The sequence below is a fragment of the Gobius niger genome (assembly GCF_951799975.1).
Source record: "Gobius niger genome assembly, chromosome: 7".
NCBI lineage: Eukaryota > Metazoa > Chordata > Actinopteri > Gobiiformes > Gobiidae > Gobius > Gobius niger.
The window spans coordinates 9,071,050-9,084,048 of NC_136858.1; the positions used below are offsets into that span (position 1 = coordinate 9,071,050).

At 43.0% G+C, this 12,999-nt stretch overlaps 1 protein-coding gene across 1 annotated transcript in view; it reads left to right on the forward strand.

Annotated features, from left to right (window-relative positions):
* Positions 1–1,639: 1,639 nt before the first annotated feature.
* The window catches only part of hectd2 (HECT domain containing 2), a 98,119-nt gene continuing 86,759 nt past the window's right edge, over positions 1,640–12,999 (forward strand). The window contains exons 1-3 of the mRNA XM_079559911.1: positions 1,640–1,982; positions 2,045–2,290; positions 11,381–11,519. Of these exons, the coding sequence (XP_079416037.1) occupies positions 2,207–2,290; positions 11,381–11,519 (223 nt within the window). The 5' untranslated portion in view covers positions 1,640–1,982; positions 2,045–2,206. The remainder of the gene's footprint in view (positions 1,983–2,044; positions 2,291–11,380; positions 11,520–12,999) is intronic.

Genomic DNA, 12,999 nt, shown 5'->3' on the forward strand with positions numbered 1-12,999 from the left:
AGGCAGTATTTAAGGCGAGACACTGCAGGTGAATTGGGGAAAAACAAAAAATCAAATGTAGAAATATCAATTTGAAACTTTTGCTTAACATTACTTATATAAATATGAGAAAAAAATATATTTATTGCATGTTTTCTGTCATGTTCTGTTTTGATAAAAAACAAACAAACAACAACTTTAATTTCGCCTTGTTTGTTTGGGTTCAAAAGTGAATAAATCAGACTGGGAAATACATTTTAAAAATGTTGTTAAGCCCAGGACTGTAAAGTGTGGAGTCTGTAGGAGCTGCTTCAGTGGTGAAGTCGTTGCATAAGTGGAACAAAAACCTCATTTAGAGAAAACCAGCCCTAAAGTGTTGTAACGTGTGCACAGCACATTTCTCCGCTGTCTCACAGAAGGAAAAAGACCATATTTGGATTATAGTGTCATCAGACACCCTTCAGGACACGTGGATGTAAAATATGTCAATATTTGTGAATGAATATCAGAGGGAATGACGGCTTCGCGAGGCAACGTAGCTGATACTTGTGGGATAAAATAAGCAACGTACAAGGTTAGCTATGTCTTTTTTATACTCTTTATACTCTCACCCCACCGGGAGGAAAATAAATCAGCACCCATGTTTGACGGTATAAAGTATGACAGTGGCTCAGATAGCAGGTCGCCCAATGACTGAGAGGTCGACGGCTCAAATCCCAGATCCTGTAGCTCAGCATTTTTGTATGAATGTAGTGAGTGGATGGTGGTGATCACAGGGGCCAAAGGCGCAGATTAACAGCCTCGCTTCTGTCTCTTTCCAATGTAAATGTTTCTGGCGCAGCAGCCACAGTGTCTTTTTACAGATACTTGTTGTTGTCTTCGAGAGACTGATCCATGCATTTGTCTCCAGCAGGTTAGACTCCTGTAACAGCTGCTCACTGTTAGTCAGCTGTAGAACATCCAGAACCAGGGAATACCACCATATTAGTCCAGTGCTCCGGTCTCTCCGGTCTCTGCACACGCTCACAGGATAGAAATGAAGGTCAGACGCTGCGGGTCAAAGCATTGATTTTTTGCAGTGTGGAGAGTATAAAAAAGACCAAACATTTTCAGAGGAGTATTTTTATATCTAATTCCCAGCATGATTTATAATTTCATTACTCAAGTAAAAGTAAAAAAAAGTACCCACCTCTGGGTGTCATCAACAAAACCTCAGTTACATCTCTCTCTCTCCGTCTCCCTCCCTCCCCCTCTATTATCCCCTCTATCCCTTTCTCTCACCCTCTTTTTCTCTTCCTTCCTCTCCCTCTCTCTCCCTCTCACTGCCTCCTTCTTTCTGTGTGTCTCTCTCTCTCCTTTCTTCTCTTTCTCTCGAGACCCCTGTCTCTCTCGCTCCCTCCCCACTCTCTCCCCTTCCTCTTTCTCCATCTTCCTCCCTCCCCTCTCTCTCCCTCCCTCCCCTTCTCTCTCTCTCCATCTTCCTCCCTCCCCTTCTCTCCCCCTCTCTCTCTCTCCAACTTCCTTTCTCTCCCTCTCGCTACAGTCTCAGCGCCTCCTCCTCCCTCCTCCTCCCCCCTCCCTCCTCTCTCTCTCTCTCTCTCTCTCCCTCCCTCCCTCTCTCTCTCTCTCTCTCTCTCTCTCTCTCTCTCTCTCTCTCTCCATCTTCCTCTCTCTCCCTCTCCCTCTCGCTCCAGTCTCAGCGCCTCCTCCTCTCCCTCCCCTCGCTCTTCATCCCAAACATGGCGCCCCTCGGCAGCTGCCTCTCCGCCAGACGACGCTCACAGCCCCAGACCGAGCAGACTTAGGACTAACCAACAACAACAACCTTCTTTTCCCCCCACTTTGTATTTTTTTGTACACTTTCATCAAACTCTAAACCCCCACTCCGCTCCGGCTTCCTTCCAAACCCCTGACTTTGAACTTTTTTTTTCTTCGTAACGGGACACACGTCGAAGCAGCCCGTGCGTAAAAGCAGCAGCCGCCACCTGCGCGCTCGGACGAAGGTAGCACTTTCGGAGGATGTGGCACTACCTGATTTATTTGGACTAATTTTTTTTTTTTTTAGCTCCACGACGAGGGTCAGCGCTGCTAAAAAAGAACCCAAACATGTGCAGCCCTCGGCGGAGGAGTGGGGCCGGGGAGGACTGACCGACCCGGGCTTTCCAGGAAATCTCCCCGAACTTTTTTATTTTATTTTTTCGTCCACGTTTCCACGCCGACGCGCGGGATGGAGGGAGAACATTCGGCGCTGTCAGGAGTGGAGAGGGAGCGAGACAAACTGCCTCCGATCTTCAACAGCTCACCTCCAGCAGTAAGTCAAATGTTTGCCCGAGACTTTGGCTGTTAGTGTGTGCCAAAACAGTCAGGACGTTATGGGGGGTTTAAAGCTCAATAAATCAAGCTAGTACTCAACAAATACGTCTTCCAAATAATGTCTGTAAGCGCAGAGTGACCAGATTTTCTTCATTAAAAACTGGGACCAATATGGGGAATTTAAACCGATTCATGTTGAGGTGATCTTCAATCCACCACCTGTGAGTTGTGTTTTCATACAGGGTTTTTACTTTATATTTCCCTAAACTACAATGTCTTAGCTTTCAAATGAGGCACTGTGCCAGCCTATACGGGCTGTGAACAAAAACGTGACAAAAACTGGAGGAAAAAAATAAATCAATCAAAAACACATTACAAATGGGACAAAAACGTGTTGGAAAAACAACAATAACACAATATTTAAAGCAACAAAATGTGATATAAACACGGCGACAACGTGACATAAAACGTTCAAGTGAGACATTGTACCGGTTAAACAAAAACGTGCCATAAAAGCAACAAAACAACACGATAAAGCAGATGAATATGTGACAAAACCATGAGAAAAGTGTTGAAACCCAAAACAAATGTGACTAAAATGTGCCAGAAAAGCATCAATAACACAATGAAAATGCAACAATAAAGTGATGAAAGTGCAACATAATAGATCAGATAAGTTTTGTCATTCTTAGCTTTCAAATGAGGTGTCACAATGGCCCCCAGGCTCCAGTTGAGAAGCTTTTAGAAAGGAGCCACTGTGATGAAAGTAAAAGCACCATGCTAACAGATACAGCTGCTGGGTCACTAAAAGCTCTAATACGCACTAATAGAGTGTTTGTTCACATTAAAAGTTCCACAATGCACTTTTAAGACCAGATTTGGCCATTTTGAGCTTTTGAAAAGTTTCAGACTGATTTATATTCCATTTATACATTTTGGAAACTCATGTTACAATGTTAAAGGGATATTTCAGGATTTTTGACATAGGGCCTCATTTCCTAGTTATCCAGAGTGTTGCTGATTTCTGGAGATATTTTTTTCGTAATTCATGCAGTTCTTATGTTTGAAGAGTTACGTGGCGCTAGGCTAGTGCAAGGCTAGCGCATTTCTATGGTATCAGCTAGCCTGCATTAAAAACAGTCTGACCCGCTCCACAGTGCACCTGAGGCAAATCACTTATAACACCAGACTAACCATATAAATGTCTGTGTCCATAGAATAATTTTTGGAATATAACTGACCTTGCATCGCATGATGATCGCATTTTGAGGGACTATTTTCTAGCAGATCACTCCGCCACCGCGTAGCTTATACAACCACGAAGCTGATGCTGCTCAAATATAAGTTATTTCAAATGCAAAATGGTTAAAGTTACTCTATCGACACAGACATTTATATGGTTAGTCTGGTGTTATAAGTGATTTTCCTCAGGTGCACTGTGGAGTGTGTCAGACTGTTTTTTAATGCAGGCTAGCTGATATCTTAGAAATGCACTAGCCTTGCACTAGCTTAGCGCCACGTAACTCTCCAAACAGAAGAACTGTATAAATTACAAAAAAATATCTCCAGAAATCAGCAACACTCTGGATAACTAGGAAATGAGGCCCTATGTCAAAAATCAAAGTAAGAAAATACCACAAATAAATATATCCATCCATCCATCCATCCATCCATCCATCCATCTTCTTCCACTTGTCCGTTGCCGGGTTGTGGAAGCTCCAATGACAGCCCCCACGACCCGGCAAATAAATATATGAAAATTAAAGATGTCTTCCTCATCCATGCTCCAGCAATGCCCTGGTGAACAGAATGCGCCCTGGCCTTTTAACCGTGATTGCCTCTTTATGCCTGTAAATTCACTTGAATAGAGAGTGTCTCAGGGCGAACAAGCAAACAGCATAATGACATCATGCACGTTCACGCTCAGGTGTAGTGTTAGCTATATCTCCTCCATATGAGGCTGCTGAGCGAGAGGTAACTTTGGAAGGATGGATTTATTTAGTGGAGAATAAGAAAAGACCGGCTTCAAGCACCGGTGAAAGCCCAGACCCCAACTAACACAAAGAAACTAAGAGTTTATTCCAGTGCGACAAAAAGGGCGAAAGTGTAGTCTGATCGATGCAAAGAACCAGAGTAAACATAGTAAATGTTGAGAGAATCACTGGGTAGGACAAAACACTCGCAGTTTGAGTCATTTTTGCTCGAAAGGTACACAATTATTACAAAATACGTGGGGAAAAGTGTTGTTGATGCTTTCAAACAGCGGTGTACACTGTCCGTGCATGTTTTGTACAATCTTCACTGAAACAAGCCATAAAAGAATCATATTTTGAAGTTACCCAACAGTTGATCAAATAGTTTTGTACCTACAGACAAATAGCGAACCAGTAGTGTCAGTAATAACAGTAATTGTGCTGTACCTACGAAACATTTGAGTAATAACAGTGGTAATGGTGTTAGCTTTACTTGGTCACAAAATAAGAGTGACTGTTAGTGAAACGACTACAAAAAGTAAACACTGGACATATGCCGTTTACAAGTTAGCTACGCTAGCTTTATTGGGGCCAGGGAATTGAAGAGACAATTTTGTTTTTTCCTAGTATCATTTCTACCAGTGGAAGCATTTTAAAAGTATACAAGTATCTTTTTTTTGTCCTTCAAACGTCATTCATTCGTTTATCTGTATTATTTGCCTTCTTCACTCGATTCACTTTGCTTTGCATTTGCTCAAGTGTAATATCTTGGAAAATATACACTCAAATGTATTTGGTCTAAATATCTTACAAAACAGTAACGTTCCTCACCTCAGTTGAAGTCAAACCTGCAAGCCGTGCCCTCCAAGTAATTGAACCGAAATGTAATTTTAGTGAACGGTAACACCCCTACATTTACCTGTCCCTCCAGGATTTGGTGATGTTGAGATCGCAATTATTAACAAAATTAGTGCGTCATTACAGGTATTCCAAAATTATCTACCAAAATATTACCAGTGGTGTGCCGTCATGGCCAGTAGGGCCTTCTCTGCTAGCCCTGGCTAAATGAAGAAAAAAGAAGTGTAAAATGCCTCAATGGTATATTTAATTTGTATTTTGTTTATATAATGTACAGTTGAGTCGCTTATATTGGTATTGTTGAGGCGTAACTGTAACTGTAAAAGACTACGAGCGCTAAAAAGGCATCCCACATAGCACCAAACTGTGGGTCTAGTATCATTTTGTTTCTTTGGATTTTGGTTGATCTCTGGATGTCTTGGTCTGTTTCCACGTTATAATGCGCTGTCATGTGCTTCCGTGTACTAGTACGAGTGTTTTTGTATTTGTTGACGTACAAATGCCACGAAAAAAACCTGTTTAAACAATAAGCCTTTCTATTGTCGATCAGCTTGTATGCGTTTGAGTATTACAAGAATCCGCCGTTTCCTTTGTAACTCTTCTCTAACTGAGCAACTAAAGTGAGTTTCTGATCAGTTCAATCCATTGTACTTGTTACTATATCTGCACATAGGAAGTATCCAGTGTCCGTGTTTAGGCCTTTTAAACCCGGTTTAGCCCTGGAGTGATGGTGGGACTCGGTGGAAAAGGTTTGACGTTCATCGCTCCAAAACATAAAGGGAAAGTTCCACATGCTCGGTAGTTGAAGTGTTTCGAAGACATCTTTAATTGGCGTAGAGCCGGGCCACATGACGATGTAGAACGAATCGTGATCTTCTCCCTGTGACGATCGGCTTTTCTGGCGATATCGCAAAAGTAACTGTTACTAATCACTGGCTAAAATCAACACCTTCCTGCATTCGGCTCGTTTGGCCGGTGTTTACGTCCAGCCCGGGCCTATGTGTAAGAAAGGATCCACAGTGCGAGCATGTGTGTTGCAGCAGAGGAGGAGTGTGCGCGGGGCAGATTTTATTGGTCTGTGCGAATCTATAAAAGTTGCCCCGGTCTTTCAGTCTCTTTTCCTGGAAATCCACATGTGCTGCACGGTTTAGCGGCACGAGCCTTATTTTCATCGTTACGTAACCTCGGAGTGAATCAAAGTGGCTTTCAACAGGACCGGCTGGTCAGAAGAAACGAGAAGCAGAAGGAGAATCAGTCCCACACTTGGGGTTGACAGATCCTACGGTTAAAACCAGAACTTCTCTCTTCAGCTTCCACAATCCCTTTTTGCAGAAATAATCGTTTTTTTCCCTCTCACTGTTCTTTAGCCGCTTTGCCTTTCTGTCCTTGGCCCTAGTTTCACTGAATGATCTGACTCTGAAGTTGCTGCATGCGAGTTATCGGCTCATCCAGCCACCGACATATAAGCAGTCTCCTTTCTGTTCTCTGCATGTTCTTCTGTGCCTGCTGTGAGCAAATGAGGGCTTTATCGGTGCTTGTGTTGCTGTGGGAGAGGGCTGAGGATGAAGGAGAAACAGGGCTTGAAATTGTTTCGCGTTTTGATGGCGCTGTTGACAATCATTGTGTCCATGGGCAGCCGTAACACACTTACCTAGGGTTGCACGATTAACATTTATCAGATCAAAATGGATGTTTCAGCTGCTGCGATGACCTAACCTCAAGGGGCTGAGTTTTCTTTGACAAACATGGTTCGCCAATCAGAATAATCTAGCCTGGCTTCCTTTGGCAGCTGGCCAATCAGAAGTGGCTTCAGGAGAATCAAGTTTGTCACTGAAAACAGTCTCCACCTGCGTCTAAACTATTCTCACTGCTAGTAACAAACAGTGACTGTTTCGCAACACGCGGGTCGGATTGTGTCACAGCATTATAGGCCGTGTGTTTAGTCAAGCTCAGGACTAAACGCAAAAAAATTGTTTTCAATCCAGCGTATCATCAACATGAAAACAGTGTTTTTGGGGTCTGTAGACGAACATTTTTCAAACCAGGTCCCAGTGGAAAGATCTCAAAATGCTGTTTACGTGGCTCCTTTGTTACGGCGTCTCTGCAACTTTAACTAAAACGGTGATATCACCAGCTTCATGGCTGTTATCGATGATCTACTGACCGTAGAATGACTTTTACTGCACAACCCTCTGCTCCACGGCGAGCCACAGGCAGAGGCATGCTTTGCCATAAGGCAGGGCAGGCGGCTGCCTGGGGCCCCCAACAGTCAAGGGCCCCCATGCACCAACCCGTCATTCAGAAGCCTACAGTAAACGCTTAATATACAGAGTCTTCTAATGATTTTGATGCAGTTACAGCATCTCTCCACCAATGCTCTGTGGCGCTGTTCATCCCCCTCCTGCTGCTGCTTTAGTGAGTCATGGTTCCCTAATGTTAACTTATAATGAGCAGTGGACAGACTTTTTTACTCACGGCTCCACCAGATTATATTTCTAACTGTGAAACTAGTTTATTGTGACACTCTTCATGACCTAAAGAACCTCAGCTTCTGTTCTGAGGAAAACTTAGGCAGAGAACTGCATTATGGGAGTTGTCAGGTGACCCGCTCCTGCCCAAATTTGGGGGGCCCCCACTGACATTCTTGCTCGGGCCCCCTTGTTACTCTTGGTACGCCACTGGCCACAGGTGACAGTTATCCTCTATCTATGCAGCCTGTGTTTTTGGACAGACAGAAAAAGTCCGGTCACTGACAGTTTTTTGTGCTTTAGTCCCGTGAGTCTGAAGAATAAACTCACCTCCCTGTCTTCTCTGTACAACGTAAATCCATAGAGAAGTTTCATATTTACCAGTGGAGTTTTGTTTATAATTCATAAAGCTCAGCACATGCTCTATCTACCGTCCTGTTCTATTTTCTATGGCAGCGCCACAGCGCCTCACACAGGCCTGGCAGATGTATCGCAGTCTTTTCACAGACGTGACTCCATCCATGTGGTCAAATAAAGCCGATCGCCTCTTCCTGTAACAGATTGTAAAATCCAATCCAATTGTATTTATATTGCACTGTTGACCACTATCAAAGGCCCTGGAAAAAAGGCATGTCTTCAGAACTGACTTAAATACAGGCCATAAGTCGACCTGCCGAAGCTGCAAGGGTGTTCATTCCAAACAAACAGTGTTTTCCAGCTTGTCTTTCACATAATGCTTTTAGCTGAATACGGACGGAGAAAAAGCGTGCGAGAGCCATGTTTATTAGAAAAGATGAAAACGAAGGATGTTTTTCTGACAGCAGATTTTCATTTTGTTGCTGATGAAGCTGAGATATAATAACCGTGATGTTTAACAGCAGTTTTAGAAGTTTATCTGCATGAAAAATTAAACCTATGCTATATGTAAAACACTAAAAGCGCAAATCGGCACAGATACATGGTCACTGCTCAATAATTATGAAAGTACTGGCTGTGGAAATTCCATCTTCACCGGTTAATTTCCCAAGGGGGTGCTGGTGTTGCGTTAGTGCGAGCGAGTCCCAGCGGTTCCTCAGCAGCGTCAGTGCCTCTGCGCCGCCTGCTCATCCTCTGGGTCTCGTTTGTTTGCAGACTGAGGAAGTGCGAAGTGCCGCTGTAGCGTCCTCCTGTCCTGACGGCCCTGAACTCGGCACCAGCCTGGAGTGTGTGCTGTCAACACCGGCTGTGCTGCATCTGTCCCACACTCTGCCTTCCTCCTGTCGCACCAGGAGTAGTCAGCACTCGATGTCTGGGCAGATTCTCACAGGCTGATCTTCTCTTGTACATGTTTTAAGTTGATCGAGGAGACAATAATATCCAGAGACTAGAGGCCAGGCTATTAATTATTGGGCGATCTAGCTTTTATGCTTTCCGATACCAATACTGGGGGTTTGAGCATCTACCGATATCCGATACCAACCGATACCATGAGACTTTCTAAAGAGCGGCTGCTTGTTAGTGAAGATGGTGAATGGTTCCTCTTTTTTCTTGCAAACGAGCATGTGAATATCTGAATTCATAAACTGTGATGGAAAAACATGAAACAAGGATCACTGTACTTTTTACGCTAAATATCCTTGGTTACAAAACAGGCTATTAGGTGTATTAATATAAATGACTCACAACATTAGGTGAGCTGATCATCACACAGTCCCTCCAGGATTTGGCAATGTTGCAATGCAAAAAAACTCCCCAAAATCAGCAACTTTAACTTAAAAAAAAGTCTGCAACTTTCTCCCAACTATTCCCTAACTTTGCAACTTCTGCACAACTTAAGTGAGTTTCAGGTCAGTTAAATCCATTTTACTTACTTTATTTGCATGTAGGAAGGGTCCAGTGCATCCGCGGGTTTAAGTCATTCAGACTGAAGCAACAGCGAAGACTTTTGTTTCTGCTCTGCCTCCTCTCACTCTCCTGGGTCTGACTCTACAGCGAGCGCCGCTGTGTGCTCCTACACGCTCTGTCCGAGTTTTGTTTCTTTGCTCCTGGAAATTTATGTGATGATAGGCTTTGTCTGAATAAAAGAGCAGATAAATGCACTTTGACGCTCCTTTCCCCCCGTGATGCGGTGGTGTTTGTGTGAGGCACTTTGGGAGTCACTGCTGCTGAACCGGAGCCAAAGCTCAGTCTGGATTTGCGAAATAAACAGACATTTGTCTTTAGGTCTGTTGAGTTATATGGGCTCAGAGCCTGCGGGACACAGGGTCTCTTTGGTTAAAACTGATGCAAAATGCAAAGAAAAGTTAGATTTTGATATAAAAATATTTTGTTTTAAGCAGAACTTTTGGAAAAATGGCCCTCGAAATCAGGCCTTTTAGCAACAATCATGGAAAATCTTGGAGGGACTGTATTCAACATGTCAGATCAGTCATTCTTTAAAGGGACTATACAGAGTTTAAACATGTTAAAAATAAGTGTTTTCCTCCCCCTACATGTTCCAGCCATGTCCTAATGTATAGAATGAGCCCAGACCTGTTCACCACAACTGCCTCTAAAATCCTGCACTGTCACTCAAAAATACGTTAATTTGGGTCCGAAGTGCCGTCATGCACGAGCTTAATATAGAGACTGCTGCTACGTATAAGACCTGAGGTGGCAGTAGTGACTATAAAATGGCCAACTTGCATCTAGTACCTTTAATATCATTCCATGAACTGAAATACAAACACTTGGACACCAATACTATTTATTACTTTACATGATCTAACCATAGTTTCTGTCGTTGGCTTTAGCTGCTGCTGCTGCTAGCGACAGTATTTTGAGGCAAGCAAAACGACGGTAAGAAACGAACTCAGTGTCTGGATTGTCCAGACTAAGAGTTTCAGAATGAATCACAGCATGTTCATATTCACTTGGATTCAGTTGGTGAAAGCTAAGTAAAAAGGCCCAACCAGGGACTGAGTTTAAAATTAGCACTAGCTATAGTAGCTATACAAAGGCGTTTTGTACTGTGTTGAAAAGCAAAGTCCCTGTGAAATAAAAGAATAAATAAAATAAAATGGTGAGAGCCAAAACGGGGTCCATTATTGGTTATTCAGATATTTGGACTCGATGCCCATATTTTATTTTCCCAGTATCTGTTCCGATATCCAATAGCAGTATAGGATCGGTGCATCCCAACTTAAAGGGGCATTATGCAACTTTTTATGCAAGAAAAAAAAAGTTGATATTTGTGTATATCTGTCCTTGTAGTGACCCAGCGGCTGTATGAGTGGTCAGCATGATCACAGTGGTTTGTAGGACCCTTCAGCATCAAGTGTATTGCAGGCTGCTCATGAGGCTCCGTCAGCAGAGAAAACCTTCCAAACAATAGATCCTGGAGCGTCCTAGAGACCACTGTGATGGAAAGTTAAGGCGTCATCCTGACCACTCATACAGCCGCCGTGTCACTGCAAGGTCAAATACACACAAATATCAGATTTTTTTTCCATATAAAAATTTGCATAATGCAACTTTAACGGTAATGTTTGTAGAACGCTCTCTTTATGGTGAAACACAACAGCAGATCTGCCTTTTGAATGGGTAAAGTGTAAAAATCTGGAAAATATCTTTTACACATTTCAACAATTCCTTTCAAATTGGGTGAAAAGTGTAGTTTTAAAGGCAGTATTTGATTTGAGGTCACAGAAAGGCCATGTTTACAAAGTATCTACACAGGAAATGTGTCTCTGAGATGGTTCAGCCCGTCCTGATTCTGAAGTCTCTTACTTGTTTTGGGGGGATACTGATGATGTCATGTCTGTGCACCAGGGCCTGGGGCGAGGAGCCAAGCAGCCGTTTCCCTCTCTGGGCACCATCATCTCCACTCTGAGCCAGCGGCGGGAGCCAGGGGGGCGGGGCTTAACCACGGGCATCACCGGCCTCTCCAACAGCCTGGGACTCCGACATGGTGAGACAGAGCGGGACGACCGCGCAGTGTTATCATGACAAGCATGTGTCACGGTCCCTCACGACTGCCCTGGAACACGTGAGGGGAGGGGTTTGTCTCGCTGCAGTTGGCTGCTACTACAGATGCACGTTTTCTCATTTTCTTTAACCGATAGTCGGAGCTCATAATGGTTAATAATGGTGTGCAATTGCCGGGCGGCTGGTTTAAGGAGTGCCTGGTTGTGATTCACACACAAACTGCTCCACATTTCCCTCGTAGAGTTCTTTGATGCTGAGGTCAGCTGTTTGTCCAAAACAACAGTCCGAGGTGGAGTCCAGCTGATGTCTGAAGGGCTGCACAATTTTGTCAAAAAAACAAAACGTGATTTTTTTTTTGGGGGGGGGACAAATATTGTGATTCGATTGCCGATTTTTATAATTGACACATTTAAAAACATAAACTGCTAAAATGATGAGTGAATATTTTCTTTAGACTTTAGTCAAACAACATATTCTCTTGGTTTTATGTGGACAGCGCCCTCTTCTGGAGGAGTTTCCCACATTCAGAGTAGTGCTGCAACTAGCGATTAATCTACCCATTATTTTTACGATTAATCGATTCAACGCTTGGCTGTGAAAGGCTCTGTGAATTTTTTTTTTTTTTCCATTCTTTTTATCACAAAACGCTAAAGTGACATTGCTTGAGGACATGTTATTGGAGTAAACTTAAAGTGAATGTTTGTTGGAGGCTCTTGACACTAACTTTGCTTTCCAGAGGTGGGAGTAAGTCACTACATGCAAGTCGCAAGCAACTCCAGGTCAATCAGTCCTGGGGTCAAGTCAAGTCTTTCTTTAGCCGGCAAGTCACCTCAAGTCGCAAACGTCAGTGTTAAGCCTAATTCTTCCTTTCAAAATGTGTTTTATCTATATGAAAATACTATGTGCTTTCTCAAGATTTAGCAATTTTGTAAATTTAGGCTAAAATCAAACTTTTTAAAATCTAATGGATTTGGATTTAAAATCTAATATTTAAATCGCAAACAAACGACAAAATTACAAAATTCCGCACTGTATTGATCAGACGCTCTGTCAGGAAGCTGAAAAAGCATGTGGCTAATTATCAAATGTAAATATAGATGCGTTGCTTTTTACACAATGATTCCTGATCTTTCGACAGTTTCACTCAAATAAATTATAACTATTAAGTCACAGGAAGTCCTTGAGAGTCATTGGCAGAGGTGGGAGACTCGAGTCAAATGACTTGACTCGAGTCAGACTCGAGTCGCAATTTTTGGGATTTGAGACTTACTTGACCAAAGCTCCGAAAAGACTTGACTTGACTTGGGACTTGCTGTTTGTGACTCGAGACTTAACTTGGACTTGAGGCCAATGACTCAATGAGTTGCTGTGACTTTATAGTTATTATTTATTTGAGTGAAACTGTCGAAAGATCAGGATTCATTTCGTAAAAGCGGCGCATCTATGTTTACATTATGGTAATT